This window comes from Boleophthalmus pectinirostris, unplaced genomic scaffold (assembly GCF_026225935.1).
Source record: "Boleophthalmus pectinirostris isolate CB_2022bp ecotype Guang Dong unplaced genomic scaffold, ASM2622593v1 HiC_scaffold_12, whole genome shotgun sequence".
In the NCBI taxonomy this organism is placed as follows: domain Eukaryota; kingdom Metazoa; phylum Chordata; class Actinopteri; order Gobiiformes; family Gobiidae; genus Boleophthalmus; species Boleophthalmus pectinirostris.
The window spans coordinates 3,504,118-3,523,154 of NW_026571018.1; the positions used below are offsets into that span (position 1 = coordinate 3,504,118).

At 41.3% G+C, this 19,037-nt stretch overlaps 2 protein-coding genes across 2 annotated transcripts; one reads left to right on the forward strand and one right to left on the reverse strand.

The window, feature by feature from the left end:
* Positions 1-649: 649 nt before the first annotated feature.
* On the reverse strand, positions 650-14,218 carry alg8 (ALG8 alpha-1,3-glucosyltransferase). The gene is made up of 13 exons (XM_055148840.1): positions 14,139-14,218; positions 12,840-12,918; positions 12,068-12,261; positions 10,989-11,098; positions 10,768-10,835; positions 10,559-10,685; positions 9,614-9,717; positions 8,559-8,679; positions 8,331-8,464; positions 7,136-7,275; positions 6,925-7,022; positions 6,757-6,829; positions 650-4,295 (listed from the first exon to the last, which is right to left on the reverse strand). Exons 1-13 carry the CDS (start codon positions 14,213-14,215, stop codon positions 4,076-4,078), a joined length of 1,545 nt encoding a protein of 514 aa, XP_055004815.1. The 5' UTR covers positions 14,216-14,218; the 3' UTR covers positions 650-4,075.
* Positions 14,219-14,284: 66 nt separating this feature from the next.
* rad54l (RAD54 like) lies at positions 14,285-18,105 on the forward strand. Its single transcript, XM_020924445.2, has 2 exons — positions 14,285-14,724; positions 15,511-18,105. Exons 1-2 carry the CDS (start codon positions 14,500-14,502, stop codon positions 17,494-17,496), a joined length of 2,211 nt encoding a protein of 736 aa, XP_020780104.1. The 5' UTR covers positions 14,285-14,499; the 3' UTR covers positions 17,497-18,105.
* Positions 18,106-19,037: the final 932 nt, after the last annotated feature.

Sequence of the window (19,037 nt, forward strand, 5' to 3'; positions counted from 1 at the left end):
AGCCACAGGGTTCAAAGTGTGAGAAAAAAGTAGTGGTGTATAGTCCGGAATTTACAGTTACATTTTTGTTTACATCCATTACTTATGATTATTTTATTATGTTTATTATTTAAAAGTAAAACAACTCTCACTTAATGTCATATTGAGAGAAAGTCAAATTGCTCTGAGGCCTCGACCTTTAGTGGCACTGAGGGAAATCGGCTGGGGACTAGGGGTGGGCGATATCTCGATATTTTAAATATATCGAGATATTTTTAAAACTTGATATGTATTCTGACATATCGTATATATCGATATAATGCTTATATTCAATTGTGATTTCACCACTTCACTTGTTTGTCTTCTCTGTCGTCGCGCCCACACCTCCCTGATTTTGCTGCTTGTGTCTCATTCACTCCTCTTTGCCCCTGTGAGTGTCGAAAGTTGGTGCCAGCGAAAAACTTCTTGCACCACAAATCTTTTCCATCATTTACAGACAAAACCATCAGCAGCACATCCTCATATTCCACTGAGTCATGCCCTTTAGTCTGACAGAAGCTGAACCTCATCAACAGCACAAGGAGCGAGCTGTTTATGTAAATAAGTCATGTGGTTTTAACTTTAGTTTCTGTAAAATGTAAACACATGTGGCAAATCTACATTAAACACATTATAATCTCAAATGGGCTGATGTGGCTCTAGAGTCATTTTGGTTTAAATGTTGTAAAGTTTAGTCAAAGTTTATTTATGCAGAAGATTTTAATGAATAATCTGCTGCAGTGTCACTTGTACAACAGTGTTTGGAAACATTGGGTTTGATCTGCAATGGATTGTGGGAAACCTCACAGCTCTTTACACTGTGAGGAACATGGATCTGTTAAAATAATGAACCTCCTGATCTTCCTCTGCTGAAGGAGCTCATGGTTATCATACGGTCCACAGAGTTAATGCAAAGATGAGCTTCAGTTGAGTTGTTTTATTTATGAATGAAAAGAAGGAAATATGTATTATTTCTTTTATTTTACAGTTAAATTATTATTTATTTAATCAAGGATTTTTTGTAATCTTAAATGCAGCAGAAGCACTTTGTTCCTACATAAACTGCCGACCTCTTGCATTTCAGTAAAAAAAAAAAAAAAAAACATTGTGGAATTTTGGCAGATTTGTTTTTGCAGAAGTTTTGGGGGTTATTTTTTCCTGTACACATATCAAGATATATATCGTATATCGAGATAAAAAAATATATCGAGATAGATTTGTTGCTCCATATCACCTAGACCTACTGGAGGCCCCTCCAGGTTTGGGGGCCCTAAGCAGCCGCCCTTTTGCCTAAACGTAGCGCCGCCTCTGGTCTCAACATTTCACCATATTCCTGTGTGACCTGCAGTTCCAGGGTTTACAGGGTTCTGGGTTTGCTGCCCTCTGAATTTCCTCAGACTTCCGGACAAAGTGCCTTCGAGCAAAGTTAAAAATACTTCATCTGAGTCGACACAAAACGCAACTCATTTCCCAAAAAGGCTAAACAGGTCAGAGGAGCAGACAGGCCTTTCATGTTCAACGGTTTAAAATCATATAGTGTCCAAACAGAGAGACAACACATGACATCACAAGGGAAAAAAGTGATTTAAAAATAACAAACCAGTTTTTATAGAAAGAGGAATGTTTATTTATGAATGGCATTTTTGACTCCGTTCTTTTGAATTTCAATTAAGAATGAAAATCAATAAAACGTGTAAACGCGTTATTATTTCATTATTTCGTTTTAGTGTCAAATAAAAAAATATATAAATAAATAAATTGATTGCAACGGTCTGTGTACAATTCGTTCTTTTGAATTTCAATTAAGAATGAATAACAATAAAATGGGAAAACAGTTTATTTCATACAACAACAAAAAAACATTTCGACCTCAATTTCCAATATTTAATTTAAAGTTTATTTAAAATAACACCAAAAAACTGCCTCATGACTATTTAAATTTTGATATTTTATTCTCTCTGGTTTATGTGAAGTTCTTCTGCTTGAAGAAAATAAAATATCAAAATTAAAATAGGCACTGTGTTATTTGAAATAAACTTTAAATTAAATATTGGAAATAGAGGTCAAAATGTTTTTTGGGGGTTTTTTTGGACACTAAATAAATAAAATAAAATGAAATAAGAACCTGTTTTCCCATTTTATTTTTTGTCGTTCTTAATTGAAATTCAAAAAACTAATTGTACACGAACCTTCGACCTCGATTTCCAATATTTAATTTAAAGTTTATGTCAGATAACACCAATTAAAAAACAGTCTCGGTGCCTATTATTATAATTTTGATATTTTATTCTCTCTGGTTTATTTGTCCCAGAAGTTCTGATGCAGTGTTGACCATGAATCCATAATTAAAACTAACATTTTTATTATAGTTCTGTGTTGTCAAGTGAACAAAGTTTATCACCTCGCAGCTTCCTGTTTCACTGAGTTTAACAATGACTTTCTAAGACCCCAAAAATAAACGTGTCGCTATAAAAGTGGGCGACATGTTTGACCACAAAACAACAACAATTTTTCAGTTTCAGTTCATATCATTCAGAAAGATTTAAATATCCAAATTAAAATAGGCACAGAGACTGTTATGTGAGTGGTGTTAGCTGAAATAAACTTCATTTCGACCTCTATTTCCAATATTTAATTAGTTTTTTTGGGGGGTTTTTTTGGACACTAAAGCAGAATAATGAAATAATAAACTGTTTTCCCATTTTATTGTTTTTCTTTCTTAATTGAAATTCAAAAGAAAAAATGGAACACGGACCTTCAACCTTAATTTCCAATATTTAATTTAAAGTTTATGTCAAATAACACCAATTTAAAAACAGTCTCGGTGCCTATTATTATAATTTTGATCTTTTATTCTCTGTGTTTTATTTGCACCGTAAGTTCTGCTGCAATGTTGACCATGGATCTATAATATAAAAATATTTTTATTATAGTTTTTTAAAGTGTTTTCGTCACTGGGTTCAACAATGACTTTCTAGCACGCGAAAGTTGAATGTGTCGCAATAAAAGAAAATGTGTTTGTCCACAAAACCGCAACTATTTTTCAGTTTCAGTTCATATAAGTCAGAGAGATTAAAATACCAAAATTAAAATAGGCACCAAGACTGTTTTTTGATCGGTGTCATTTGAAATAAACTTATTAAATATTGGAAATAGAGGTCGAAATCTTTTTTTTTTGGACACTAAAGCAGAATAATGAAATAACAAACTGTTTTCCAATTTTATCGTTTTTTTGTTCTTAATTGAAATTCAAAAAACCGAATGGCACACGAACCCAAAACATAACCCAAACCCAAAACATCTCGGTTTCCCTTTGACCGTTTCGTCCTGATGTGTCAAAAAGCACAAATCTGATCATCGACATTGTTCTGTTTGAACCGTCGATGAAAGTAAAAAAATAACACCCAGAAACCATTTTGATTTCCATAAACGCAGTACAAAACAGTTCTTTAGTTAACGTCTTCTCTGAAACTTAAACATGATTTTAAACCTGGATTAAAGACTTTATGGGGCATTAACAACAAACACGTCCAACATATTTAGATCATCAATCGAATTACTCAAACTCGACTCTAAAGCCTCTTCAGGAATGTTTTTGAGGAGGGAACAATGTTGTAACATGGTAGAAAAATCCGTGTGTCATTTGTTGATTCGTTTTTCAAAATAAAACCAAAAATAAGAAAACGAAAAGACCAGGACTGAGACCGGGACCAGACCAGGACCAGACTAGGACTGACACTGGTTTAGTCCTGTTTTAGTCTTGGGATCAGTCCTGGTTCAGTCCGTATGCGGTGCATTTTGGTTTTATATTGAAAAATTAATGAATGAACAACACACGGATTTAGAAAGCTCCAAAAAGTTGATAAAGCAAAATACCTCCTCTTAAAACCCGGTCTAAATCTGGTTTAAACCAGGTCTAAACAAAGTCAAAACTTGGTCGAAAAAAAGGTCTAAACCAGGTCCAAACCAGGTCCAAACCAGGTCTAAACTTGGTCAAAAACCAGGTCTAAACCCAGGTCTAAACTCTCTCTAAACTTGGTCCACATCCCCTCTGGTCTCAGCTGGCTTTGACCTTGTAGTTTGTCCTCAGGAGGCTTCCGTAGAGCCGGATGAAGCAGTAGGCCACGCCCACAGCGCAGTAAACGGACGTCACCAGCAGGGGAAGGAACGGCAGGCGCGCGCTCACTGTCGATAGGGGCAGGAGCAGGTCACAGGTCACACACACCAGACCCAGACCAAACAGGTAGCAGCGCTCCGGGGCACACAGCAGAGAGGGCCTGGGGACAGAAGCATCATGGGAAACGAAGTCCACACACGACAAAGACAAAACATCCCACCGATCATTGACCAGAGAGGATAGACTGTGTACTGTCTGCGTTTAATTACAAACTGTTATATTGTCGAAGAATCAGGAAGTGTGTTTCAGCATGCTAGTTGTTGCTTTACAGTTAGGGCAAAACCGTTTAAAAAACGAACTACCGTATTTTCCGGGCTATTAGACACGCTCTTAAGTCTCCAACCCCATCAAAAAATGACTGCACGACTTCAGTAAACTACAAAGTCGCACCACCCGCAGAAAACACAAACACACACGGATCAGACAGCGACCGCACAGCGAAACACACCCACAGACACACTCGTCACTCCACGCCGACGAGGAACGGAACAGAGGAATGAACAGAAAAAGCAAGTGCAATGTGCCACTTCTAGACACAACTGAACAACTGAGTCACTGCGAACACGCCGACAATCCGTTGGTCCCAGACACACCCTCCCTACACGCCACAACTGAACAAAGCCCAGAGTCACCGTGAACGCCACAAACAAACAAAACCACTCACCCATCACACTGTTGGGTTTCATTTAAAGTCCCACGCGGTTTATTTGTGAAAAAAGTTTGAAAATAGACCATTTAATGACAGTGTGCTCTATAATCCAGAGCGCCTAATAGCCCGGAAAACACGGTAGTTAATCCAGATCCATATTTTATGAGCCTTTTTTACTCAGGAGCCTTTTCTCCCATCCATGCTGATAAACGTGGACGATGCAGACTGTGCAAGAACGGCTACACGCAAACGGCCTGTCAGAAGTGCAAAGTACTTTTGTTGTTTACAAAGGATAAAAATTGTTTCTTGGAGCACCACATGAAAAAGTGATGTTGTTCTGCCACTGTAAAGCTGTTACACTGTGCTTTATGTTTTCATTGTTATGAAAAGTGGTATGCACATAAAGTTAGCGCTCATATCATTTTCAGTTTTCAGTGTTAATTTACCACACTGTGCCAATGCTGCAAATCTGAAACATCCCAGAACACACTGCATGTGAAGGTCTCTCTCAAAAAAAAAGTCAGGATTGTATATTACTACCCCATATGATCATTTTCCCAAAATATCAGATTTTTCCTGATACTAAAAATGTATTTGAGCCTGAGAGGTTAGATCTTTTTCACAACGGTCAGAAGTGCCCCGCTGTAGATTTGCAGAACATCAGGTTAAAGGTTTTCTGTGGCAAAATATCTGTGTAAATGTCTGACGTATTCTACAGGAGCTTCATAAATCTGCCCCATCACCAAATCTTCAACCAACAAGGTCCACAAAGAATAAACATGAAGAATTTATCCACAACTGGCCAGACTGGCTTGTCAAAGCCTGATCCTGTCAGATTTCAGAAGCTCAGCAGGGTCAGGCCTGGTTAGTTCTTGGATGGAGACATTGGGAAAATCAGGAGCCACAGGAGGCGCCAGTCACAAAAACAGTTGTTTTGTCCTTAGGCAAGACACTTCACCCACATTACCTAATATAAAAGTGGTGTGAGTGTGAGTGATGGTGGTGGTTGGAGGGGCCGATGGTGCAGATTGGCAGCTGCGCTTCAGTCCATCTGCTCCAGGGCAGGTGTGGCTACAATAGTAGTTTACACCACTGGGTTTGGAGTGAATAAATAATGCTCTGTAAAACGTCTTTGTGACAAATGTCTGTGAAAAGCGATATATAAATAAAAAACTTACTTACCGTATTTTCAGCACTATGAGACGCTCTGGATTATAAGGCGCACTGTCATTAAATGGTCTATTTTCAAACTTTTTCACAAATAAACGGCGTGGGACTTTAAAGGAAACACAACAGTGTGATGGGTGAGTGGTTTTGTTTGTTTGTGGCGTTCACGGTGACTCTGGGCTTTGTTCAGTTGTGGCGTGTAGGGAGGGTGCTGTCTGGGACCAATGGATTGTCGGCGTGTTCGCAGTGACTCAGTTGTTCAGTTGTGTCTAGAAGTGGCACATTGCACTTGCTTTTTCGGTTCGTTCCTCCGTTCCGTTCCTCGTCGGCGTGGAGTGATGAGTGTGTCTGTGGGTGTGTTTCGCTGTGCGGTCCCTGTCTGCTCCGTGTGTGTTTGTGTGTTCTGTGGGTGGTGCGGCTTTGTAGTTTACTGAAGTCGTGCTGGGACACCTGAGTGGATTCGTGTAGAAGACGCTCTGGATTGTGGGGCACGCGGTCGTTTTTTGCTGGAGTTACAGGCATAAGAGCGTGACTTACTCTTGTATAGAGCTGAGATTTTATACGAGTGAGCTTCTGTGTCCAAATAAGTTCTCTTGTGGATCAATAAAATTTGTCTAAGTCTAAATCTAATTCTGTTTTTCACATTTTTAGAAAAGGTAAAAATGTATTAAAGTTTGATTAATTGCCGAGCCCTGGTGTGAGGTTTGTGATAAGCGCCCCCCTGGAGTGCAGAGAGTGAACTTACCCGTGCAGTTTGTGGAGCGAGCTGAAAGAAAACACTGAGAACAAGAACATCAGGAGGAACTTCAGTGGCAACTCTAGAAACACAAACACAGAGTCAGATTCCCTCCCGGATGTTATTGTTGGAGATTTATAGCAGGAGAATGGACCTCGTCATTGATAGTTTTGGTACCTGCTGCGGTGAAGATCAGCGGGAACAGGGAGTAGTGTCCAGTCGATGCCAAAACCAGAAATATCCCAGCGTCCTCTCTGCTCTGCACGGCCAGCACGCTACGGCAATAAACAGGGACAAAAAGGTTTATATTTCATCTCAAATTTCTTGGTCATTTGTGGAAAATCTCAAACCAGGTCTAAACCAGGTCTAAACCCGGTCCATGCCTGACCTGAGGGGCAGGATGGCGAGGAGCACGGCCTTCTCGTGGACGTGCCAGCCGAACAGGAAGGAGCCGAGCGCACACAGGACCAGTGCTCGCAGAAAGGAGGCGGAGCAACGCGGGCGCCACATCAGGTACAAGACGGCGGGCTGTGGACACAAAACAATAATCAGGACTCAACACTGAACGAATTTTGAATGTGATTTCGACTTGTGTGTCAAACGATCTCCAAAATCATATAATCGAGTTGAAATGAAAGCCTAACAAGGTTTATTTTGGGATATTTTTTATATAAAATAGTACATTTATTTTTTATTACAGAGATTGTAGAACAGCTGGATATATAGTTTATTTTGGATACATTTATGTTTTTCTGCCTTCTTTTATGTTATTTTATGTTTTATACATTGAAAAACTGCTCCAAGGTTCATATTTGTCGCCTATATTTATTGTCAATTTGAAAGTTTTGTATAAATTATCAATAAGAGAGAGAGAGAGAGAAATGCTGAATAAATGCTTCGTGCAATTTAAAAAAAAAGTTTGAAAAATCGTGATTTCAATATTGACCAAAATAATCGCGGTAATGATTTTTTCCATAATCGAGCAGCACTACACTGTCTGTAAAATCACTAAATGTAATGGTGCTAAATGTAATGTGTGTGAGTCTTTTGTCTCTGGACAATTTGATTATTTTTCTCCGGGGTGTATTTGTGGGCCACTAAATGACAGCGCACACATGAACGCAGCGTCCGTGTTTTCTTTGTTTGGTAGTATTTCTTAATTCCTCATAGATTTTGTGATTCTGGTTTACAGTTCACTTGGGGCAGGAGCTCGGAGTAGAGCCGCTGCTCCTCCATGTGGCGAGGAGCTGAAGTGGCCTCCAGAGGGCGGCTCTCAGCTGGATTATGAAAGGAGCTGGATGAAGTGTCTGGGGAGAGGGAGGTCAGAGCATCTTTACAGCTCTCTGCTTCTTTGTTGATCTGATTGGTCGACTGATGCTGACCCCGCCCCCATTCTGACCCCGCCCCCCGTTCTGACCCCCCCCGCCCCCCCGCTCTGACCCCGCTTCTGACCCCGCTTCGTTTAGAAAATCCAGGATCATCCAGGATAAGTTCAGCCAGTTTCAGAGTACATGCCTCTGGACTAAATCAGGTCTAAACCCGGTCCGCAAGCAGGACTAAAGCTGGACTAAAGCAGGACTCACCAGAATGGCCAGTACGGTGCAGAGCAGAGTCACTGAGGGGGAGATCGAGGGCAGAACCGTGTGGTGGAACTCCTGAACCAGACCTCCAGTCATCGAGGCCCGAGGACCAGACTCTACCAGACCCAGGTGAAGACCTGAGAACAGGAACAAACCAAGACTGAACCAGGACTGAACCAGGACTGAACCAGGACTGAACCAGGACTGAACCAGGACTGAACCGGGTCTTACCCAGCACAGTGAGCGCCTTGTCCGCGGCGTTGTACAGGGCCCAGGCGTTCGGGGCCCAGTAGGCGTGGCACAGTCCTCTCTTAAAGGGGAAGAGACGTGACAAAACCTGAGGCATCTGACCCTGTGGAGAGAACAAAACAGGACTGAATCAGGTTTTAAACAAGGACTGAGACGGGACCATAGACTGTATCTCTGGATCCCTGATAACCACTATGTTCCAAACAGGAAGCGAGTATGAGCACACTTCCGGCTCCATTGACTCTGGCTCCATTTCACTTTACTGAAAAACTGTTGCCTCTCTCTGTAGTTGCTGCTGTGAGGCTTGTTTTTCTTTCATTCGGACCTAAAAATGTTTGCATTAACCCACTGCACATGATCCTGTTTTTTATTTCACAAATTTAGTCCCTAAATCAAGATAAGAACATCAATAACAAACAAATCAGGTGCCTTCTTTCCTTGAGGTCACTCCCGCTCAACCCACAGCAAGAAGGTCCCGGGTTCAACTCCCAGGCCTTTGTATGTTCTCCCCGTGTCTGGGTTAGGGGTGTGCAAAAATAATGAAATATTGATATATATCGTATCATTTAATGTGATGTGATGATATTGTGGGCTGCTGTATTTTTGGTATATTTTACAAAATTACCGTTTTCTTACTTGTTCAGAGGAAGGAAACTTGTTTATGCGACACATTTGACATTTTCACTGTTTTGATGATTAAAATGTTTGTGTTTCATATGAACTTTGCACAAGAAGTGGTTTAACAAAGACTTGCCATGATTTAGTGCACTGTATCACGATATGAATCATATCGGCGACATTTTAATGCCCATTCCTAGTCTGGGTGGGTTTGTTCAAGGCAGTGACATTGAAGGACGGGTTGAAGAATTCCCCTCACAAGGAATAAATGTAAACCTTAACATTAAACCAGGACTAAAAAAGGACAGAGATAACTAGGATTGTAACAGAACTAAACCAAGACTAAGCAAGAACTTATGACCTAAATAAACCAGGACTAAACCAGGACTAAAGCCAGTCCATGTTTGCGTGATAGTTACCATGGCGATAAAGGGGCCGAAGGACACAGCGGTGACTGACAGCACGATCAGACCCAGAGCTGAGAAACGCAGCAAACTGAAGCTCCTCCAGTTCAACCGGCCATCTGCAACACACAGGGGAGGGTCAGGCAGGGATTAGGGTCTGAACCAGGACTGAACCAGGACTGAACAAGTTAATGACATACAAATACAAATCATAACTTCATCAATGATAAAATTATTAAGTTTTTATTCTTTAGTTAATCTCCTGCTCCTGTGTGTCAGATTCTGTGTAAATTTGTCCCTCAGCCTCCAACCTCGGCGTCACTATAGACTATGATTTTAAACTTAAGCAGGTCAGTTCTGTTGTTAAATCCAGTTTTTATCCAAAGTGAAACCTTTTTTATCCATTTTCATTTTGGACAGGTCGTGCACGCTTTTATCTCTACTCGTTTGGACTACTATTAGTTCCAGAACTCTGCTGCGTGTTTTTTAACAGGGAGCAAAAAGCGCGATCACATTACCCCAATCCTTGCGTCTTTGCACTGACTTCCTGTTCATTTTGGAATTGATTTTAAGATTATATTGTTTGTTTTTAAAGATTTGAATGGACTGGCCCTACTTTATGTCTCGGACCTCATCCAGATTTACACAGATTCGAGGTCCGAGGTCCAGCTCCAGCTCGTGGTGCCTAAAACCAGACTTAAAACCAGGAGAACAGGACCTTCTCTGTGGCCGGCCCCAAACTCTGGAACGATCTGCCCCACCCACGTCCGTCCTAAATCTCGTCCCAAGACCCACTTTTATTCTGTGGCTTTTAACACCGCGTGAGTTGTGTGGTCCTCTGTGTTTATTTATTTATTTATTGTTTTTATCCATTTTATATTTTTAGTATTGCCTTTATTTATTGATTTTAGTTTAGACCTCAATTGGTTTAGTCTAAACCAGGTCTACAGGAAGTCTTACCCGTGTGGTCTTTGGTGAAGCAGTAGGAGCGGAGCAGGTAGACGCCGTATGCTGGAGCGACGTACAGGTAAATGTGTTTGAGGTTCAACAGCGCAGAGAACAACAGCGCCCCCTGCAGGTGTTTGGACTGACGGCACACAGGGTTAAATAAACATCAGATCTCAACATTTCAATAAACTAGAACCTAGAACTAGTGCATGGATCCAGACCTGGAGGTGTTTGGCCACAGACAGCAGCAGGAAGCCCATCAAGAAACCATTGTACTGGAAATGAATATCTGACACAACAGACTCAGGAAAACTAAACCAGGACTAAATCTAAAACTGAACCAGGACTGAACCAGAAGTGAACCAAGACTAAACCAAGACTAAACCTGGACTGAACTATGACTAAGAGAGGATCTGTTGGGTCCAAACAAGTCTTAGGATACGGTCCACGATGAGGAGGCCAAAGTTGAAGAGCAGAAGAACAGCGAGAACAAATGAAGGACGATTCAAAATGTCTTTAGGAGATTTGTGCTCCGAAACACAACGACAGCACCTGAAAAACAGCACAGGTATAGAATATATCTGTACTGTTGAGGTTAGACCAGGGCTAAAGTCATTTGACCACACTGAACACCACACATCACAACACTTAAACAGATTTTAAAATAACTCTTGAAGTGATGAATTGACATTTTATTTGCAGATTACTCATAAAATGTGACACACAACAGTGAGATGACAGGAAAGGCAAGATAGTGGTTTGACACTTTCCTACACAGAGAGGGAGGAGAAAAGCTGGTGCTTTCCCGCCTCTCTTGTGGCTCTGTCCTTCTCCCCATAATTAAAGCAGTGTTTCTGTCAGTCACAGAGATGTGTCTGTACTCATTGCACAAGTGTAAAACAGCCTTGTGTTTTCCAAACGATGTGCCACGTCCCAATTCACCAAACTCCAATAAAGACACAATGAACACAGTCCATGCAGACCACCCAGTGTGTGCAATTGGGCTGGGTATTATTCAGAAGTTACTGATACAATACATACCTCGATACAAAGGCCACGGTATGATACATGTCTTGATACAGTGCGCTTTTGATTCAATGCAATATATTACAAATCAATTCGATACGGTTCAATAAAAAATAAAGCTAAATCATGGCTGTGATACTAAAAGTCTTTGTTGAACAACCTCTTGTGCAATTTAATATGAAACATGCCCACGCTCTTAAAACAGTGAATAGTTCAAATGTATTGCATAAAAGAATTTCCTTCCTCTAAACAAGCAACAAAACTGTAGCTCTCTAACAATTTTTTTTGTAAAATTAGCAAAAAATTACCTAAAAATACTCTTGGTGATATATTTTATACAGCAGCCCATGATATCGATACAGTATCATCACATTAAACAATATGATATATCGCTATTCCGATATTTTTGCACCCCCTAGTATGCATGCACATAGAAAATAATGGAGATGGCCTTAAACTAAGACTAAACCAGGTCTAAAACAGGTGGGGACTCACTCTCTTGTAGCCAGGATGTAGACCAGGTCGGTGCAGATCACAGAGAGTCTTTGGAACAGCAGAGTCGCGTCACTTTCGTACGGCTCTTTCTGAATCTGAAGCATGTTTTTGTCAAAGTGTTGTCCAACGTGAGACAAACCGAACTCAAACCAGGCAAAGAGTGGAGGGTAGTCCAGGGTCCACTCTGACGTGTTCTGAAAGGCACAAGGGACCAGACACCTGGGTTAGACCTGGTTTAGATCTGGGTTAAACCTGCTTTAGTAGGGCTTTAGTCTTGGTTCTGTCCTAGCCTAGTTCTGGTTCAATATTTCTTTTGTCCTGGTATAGTTCTCTAAGACCAGACATGGGTTAGACTGTTTACTACCGGGTCCGGAATGTGTCCTAGTTTAGTACTAATTTAGTCTTGGTTCAGTCCTGTTTCATCTTAGTCCTGGTTCAATCTCAGTTCAGTCCTATTTAGTTCTATTTGGCTAGAAATGTCTTGACCTGGTTTAGTACTGGATTAGAGTCTGTAGTACCTGCTGGTTTGCCACTCCTTTTGACCTGGTTTAGATCTAATGCAGTCCAGTTAGTAGACCAATTATCAATGGAAAAGGTTTGGTGTACTTAATTCAAGTGGCTTTAGTCTGAACTATCAGGATTTTCTTGTTCAACTACAAATGAGTCCTACAAAGACGGAAGTAGTAGTAGCAGTAGCAGCAGTAGTAGTAGTAGTAATAGTAGCAATAGTTATATCAGTAATAGTACTAGTTGTAGAGTTAGTAGTACTGACCTCGTAGTACCAGCGGGACACTGGGAGACTGTGGGTGATCGCCAACCAGTTTCTGTGCACCTCGAAATCTGTGGAGCGACTTTAAATAACACAAAAAACAAAAAAACAGGACCAGTAGTTAAAAAAAGAAACATTTACAAGACATAAAGCTTTAATAAGACGTTTACTTCGGAGTCAAATGCCCCCCCAAAACATGCTACATAGGTCTCCAGAACAGTTGATAGTCAAGGTCAGTTAAATACAATCGATCAATGAACCTGTCCAGGGATGACAGGTGGAAATTAGCACTGATGCTACAACCTGATGTACAATGCATCTCTCCTGTTAAGGTAAATGCAAAAATTGTGCGCTGTCCCTGTCTCAAATAAATAAATAAATAAATAAATAAAATCTTGTTCTGTATCAGTTCACATATCGGACAGGAAAATGTTGCATCTGATTATGTATTTATTAGTGAAAGCGATGAAAGCGATTTTATATATATTTTTTTTTTATTTAATAAAAAATGTTAAATGTATTTTAGTAAATGTATTTATTTTATTGTTATTTAATTTTTTCATTTGTATTTATTTTTATATTTATTTTTATTTTTTTATTATTATTTTAGTTTAGTTTGATTAAATGTATATGAATAAAATTGAGAACTAAGTTAAATCATTGAAATGGCGCCATCTCAAAGCGACTTTCCACAATCACAAATCTACACATCAGCTTAACATTTTTATTATTTAATTTAAGGTTGCATTTATTTTCAATTTAATTTTAAAAATGTATTTTATTTTTTATTTTATTTTAGTTAATGTATTTATTATTATTATTATTTATTTATTTTATTTTTTCATTTGTATGTATTTTTATTTTTTTTTTATATTTATTTATATATTTAATTTGATTATTATTTTATTATTATTATTTTAATTTCGTTTAATAAATGTATATGAATAAAATTGAGAACCAAGTTAAATCACAGAAATGGCGCCATCTTGAGGCGACTTTCCACAATCACAAATCTACACGTCATCTTAACATTTTTATCATTTAATTTAACGATGCATTATTGTTGTGGATACTTGAAAATAAACCCACTAACAAACCTTTTAATTTCTAATATGTATTTTTGTTTCGTTCATTGAGAAGCGTTTCAAATGTGGAGATAAAGTTGGCCACGTTAGCCCAATGCTAAGTGTCAGCTACTTCTACGCCTCCGTTTCCGTTCAAAACAATGCTTAAATTATTGTAACGTTACGAACACATCGGATAGATCAGTGCCAATTAAAGTGGAGCAAAAAAAGCACTTACTACGCGTCGATAAAGAGACATTTCAGAAAAGAAACTCCAACAGCTAACGCCGTGAACCAGCCGTCCGCCGCCGCCATGACTGTGACGTAATGACGCACAACCCGGAATCACAACAAACGCTTAAAAGAAGGCGCGATCGCTCGGAGCAAAATGTGTCAACCTCCGGCGGATGAAAACTACGGATTTAAACTGTTTCTGCTGATAAATCGAGCTTTAACCGAGGCTGAGCATATAAGATTAACGATACGATATGTTAATCCGACCTTTTAAACGAAACAAGCAAGTTAAATAGATAGTTTGCGCTCCCGACGCTACTTTTTTGAGTGAATGCGGTGTTCAAACGGACCCAACTTTCTGCAAAATGCGACGGAGTTTGGCCCCGAGTCAAGTGGCCAAACGAATAAAGCGAGAGGAGGAAGATCCGGACTGGAGAGAGTCGAAACATACCGAGAAAGAAGTGACTTTGACGCATTTGAGCCCGTACAGAAAACCGCTGACACCTCTGAGCGCGCAGCCCAATGGGAGCTGTACGAGCGGGGAAAAACATGAGAGGTTCATCCAGAGCATCTTGTCCAGGCCGTTTAAGGTCAGTGTTGGGAAGGTTACTTTTAAAATGTATTCCATTACAGATTACATACTCCAAAATGTAGTTTGTAACGTAATCCATTAAATTACTTCAAGTGAGTTACGTAATCTGAATACTTTGGATTACTTGATTTGCTGTAGAGAAGCAAAAATGAGGAAATCTTCACATAAGATGTTTTATCTGCTAACAGACAATGAAAAGCCCAGACTTTACTTAACCGTATTAAAAATATTATTGACAGGTCCACGCAGCATGATTTAGTCCTGTTAAATCCTGGTTTAGTCCTGGTTTAGTCCTGGTTTAGACCAGGTTTAGATCTGGTTTTAGACCTGGTTTTTGTCCTTGTTTAGACCTGGATTTAGTCCTGGTTTATTCCTGGTTTAATCCCGGTTTAGTCCTGGTTTAGACCTAGTTTAGACCTGGTTTAACACCTGGATTTAGTCCTGGTTTAGTCCTGGTTTAGACCTAGTTTAGACCTGTTTTGGACCTGGGTTTAGACCTGGTTTGGACCTGGGATTAGACCTGGTTTTAGTCCTGGTTTAAACCTGGTTTAGTGTCCGGCAATGAGTGGAATTACCAAACAAAACAAAACAAAAAAAACGGAATAGCCGAAAATGTGAAAACAGGAAAATACCTCCATGTAATCCATTTATTTCAACCAAGTAACAGTAATCCAATTACCACTCATTGAAACAGTAACTGTAACCGAATACAGTTACTCGTAATTTGTACTCTGATTACGTAACTCCAGTACATGTAATCTGTTACTCCCCAACTCTGTTTAAGGTTCCCATCGCGAATTACACCGGTCCGCTGGGGCTCCGGGCGCTGGGTGTGAAGCGTGCGGGCGGGAGGAGGGCGCTGCACGACCCGTTTGGAGAGGGCGCGCTGGTGCTGTACGAGCCGCCCATCCTCTCCGCGCACGACCTGATCCGAGCCGACAAGGACAAGCTGGAGGTGCACGTGGTGGTGGACCCGCTGCTGTCCCGAGTCCTGCGCCCGCACCAGAGGGAGGGCGTCCGGTTCCTATGGGAGTGTGTCACGGGAAGGCGCATCCCCGGGTCCTTCGGGTGTATCATGGCGGACGAGATGGGACTGGGCAAGACGCTCCAGTGCATCGCGCTCGTGTGGACGCTGCTGAGACAAAGCCCCGACGCCAAGCCGGAGATCGAGAAGGCGATCGTGGTGTCGCCCTCGAGTCTGGTGCGTAACTGGTACAACGAGGTGGGCAAATGGCTGGGCACCAGGGTCACGCCGCTCGCCATAGACGGAGGCTCCAAGGACGAGATCGACAGGCAGCTGACGAACTTCATCTCCCAGCGCGGTCTGCGAGTGCCCACGCCCATCCTTATCATCTCCTACGAGACGTTCCGACTGCACGCGCACGTCCTGCACAAAGGCAAAGTCGGTCTGATCATCTGCGACGAGGGACATCGGCTGAAAAACTCAGAGAACCAGACGTACCACGCATTAAACTCTATGAGCGCGCAGAGACGAGTGCTCATCTCAGGTACGCCGATCCAGAACGACCTCCTGGAATACTTCAGTCTCGTGCATTTCGTTAACGCGGGGATTCTGGGTACGGCGCAAGAGTTCAAGAAGCGATTTGAGATGCCCATTCTCAAAGGAAGGGACGCGGATGCGAGCGAGAAGGACCGTCAGGCGGGTGAGGAGAAGCTAAAGGAGCTGATCGGGATCGTCAATAGATGTTTGATCAGGAGGACCTCAGATATTCTATCCAAGTATCTCCCAGAGAAGATAGAGCAGGTGGTGTGCTGTAGACTGACCCCTCTGCAAAGTAAACTGTATCAGCACTTCTTAAAGCAGGCCAACCCTATTGAGAAACTTCAGGACGGAAAGATGAACGTCTCCTCTCTTTCCTCCATCACTTCTCTCAAAAAACTGTGCAACCACCCTGCGCTGGTCTACGACAAGTGTGTGGAGGGAGAGAGCGGGTTTGAAGGAGCTCTAGATCTTTTTCCTCAAAACTACAACCCCAAAACTCTGGAACCGCATCTCTCCGGCAAAATGCTCGTCCTCGATTACATACTGGCCATCACGAAGAGCACCACCAACGACAAAGTGGTGCTCGTGTCCAACTACACGCAGACGCTGGACCTGTTTGAGAAGCTTTTCCGCAGCAGGAAGTATCTGTACGTGAGACTAGACGGAACCATGTCCATCAAAAAGAGGGCCAAGATCGTCGAGAGGTTCAACGATCCCACCAACCCGGAGTTCATCTTCATGCTGAGCAGCAAAGCCGGAGGGTGCGGACTCAACCTCATCGGGGCCAATCGTCTGGTAATGTTCGACCCCGACTGGAACCCCGCCAACGACGAGCAGGCGATGGCGCGAGTGTGGAGGGACGGGCAGAAGAAAAGCTGCTACATCTACCGTCTCCTCTCCACCGGGACAATCGAAGAGAAGATTCTGCAGCGACAGGCGCACAAGAAGGCCCTGAGCAGCTGCGTGGTGGACGAGGAGACGGACGTGGAGAGGCACTTTTCGCTCGGAGAACTTCGGGAGCTGTTCACGCTGAACGAGGACACGCTGAGCGACACCCACGATCGGTTCAAGTGCAGACGCTGTGTGAACGACAGAGAGGTGCGCCCCCCGGTGGACGCGGACTGTAACAGCGACCTCTCCCAGTGGCATCACACTTCACACAAAAAGGAGCTCCGAGACCAAGTGCTCAAACTGTCCTGGGATACGGCGGTCAGTTTTGTGTTTCACCAGTGCTCCCACATCAACCAGAAGACCGGAGAGGAGTAGACCAGGACTGGAACTGGACTAAATAAGGTCAAACCAGAACTAAACCTGTGTTCCCACGTCAACCAGAAAAAAAGAAGAGGACTAGACCAGGACTTAACTGGATTAGACTGAGGACTAAACTATTTGCTCTCAACCATAACACAGGAAAGGAATAGACTCAATTTTTTTTCTAAATTAGGACAGGACTTGGACAGGACTTGGATAAACAAGAACTCTAAACTGAAACTGGACTAAACTAGGATTCAGAAGGTGCTTTGTCTGCCAGATCCAAAGGGCAGAAATTTTTAAGTTCAAAGCAAACTGGAATAAAATGGACTAAATCAGGATTTATCAGGTCTAAAGTGAGACTAAGACTGGTTTAAGAGGGATAAAATCGGACTAAATGTTGGCAGTGAGGTTCAGATTTGACATATATTTTAATATTTGGTTTGACAACGTCTATTGTGAGCAATAAAGTTTATTTGTAACTGTTCTTACATTTTTATTTTTGGTCACTTAACATTTTTATTTAGTAAAGTTTTGGGATTTAATAGTTGATTTTCTAGTTCTTTTTAACCTGTGATAAATAAATAAATATCCTCTCAAGAATGAAAATAACTTTACACTGCATTCTGTTGATTCTCTGTGAATGTTTATCGTTAATAATCAAGTTTGTAGAACGTTTCTAGTCTCTAGTTTAACCAGAGCTGGAGGAAAGCTTATAATTCTCAGGTGGAATGTGTTAGCCAGGCTGGTGCCACCTAGTGTGTCCACTCAATTTAATTTCTCTCCAGCGACTAGGTCAGGAATCGGAATACACTAGATGGTTTGCAAAAACCTCAGAAGTGTGAGTTCAGGCACCAGCCAATCAGAGAAGATCCAAACATTCTGTGTTGTCTATGATTCCCAAGATCAAGGATTTAAAGCTGGAACAAAGAGAATGTTTGGTGAATTTCATCAAGAGGAAAGACATTATTGTTCTTCCTACGGAATTTGGGAAAAGCTTAATATACCAGTTAGCCCTGTTAACGGCGCATTACATACGTCATGACCAAATAGCAGCGATTGGTTAAATAAAAAAGCACCCGCCTACTGTCGAGCAAACAAATCCTAATGCTGCGAGGTCAGACAGTTTCCATGAAGTGAAACCGGCTGATGAATCAGGCTCGGAATTTGCTGTTTAACTGTCAGATTGAAGATGTGTTGACTTGGTTTATGTTTCACATCTCTGCAATTATTGGGCCTTTCCACATGAAACAAAAACTGGCACAAAGTTAAACGTCAGTATAAATTTTAAAAAGTGAAATAATGTTTTCACAATAGCCTTAGGAAGTGGTGCCGTTATTTAACCCCAAAGATGTGATGGTTGTCATTTGAAAAGACTTAAAGCCATAAGATTAATAATATGAAAAGTCTGAAAAGATTATTAAACAAATAATAAGGTACTACATTTATGGAACTGTGGAAATTTCTTTCAAAAACAGTGATTGTCCCACAGAGATATACAGCTACATCAGCGATTACAACATTAAAGTTACAGTTGAGTAGTATAGAGTGACTAG

Coding starts and splice junctions, on each gene's coding strand:
- alg8 (XM_055148840.1), bottom strand. CDS start 14,215: ATGGCGGCGGCGGACGGCTGGTTCACGGCGTTAGCTGTTGGAGTTTCT. Junction 12,262..12,839: donor TGTCCCGCTGGTACTACGAG/GTCAGTACTACT, acceptor TGTGCCTTTCAG/AACACGTCAGAGTGGACCCT. Junction 6,830..6,924: donor GCTGATCTTCACCGCAGCAG/GTACCAAAACTA, acceptor TTGTGTTTCTAG/AGTTGCCACTGAAGTTCCTC.
- rad54l (XM_020924445.2), top strand. CDS start 14,500: ATGCGACGGAGTTTGGCCCCGAGTCAAGTGGCCAAACGAATAAAGCGA. Junction 14,725..15,510: donor TCTTGTCCAGGCCGTTTAAG/GTCAGTGTTGGG, acceptor ACTCTGTTTAAG/GTTCCCATCGCGAATTACAC.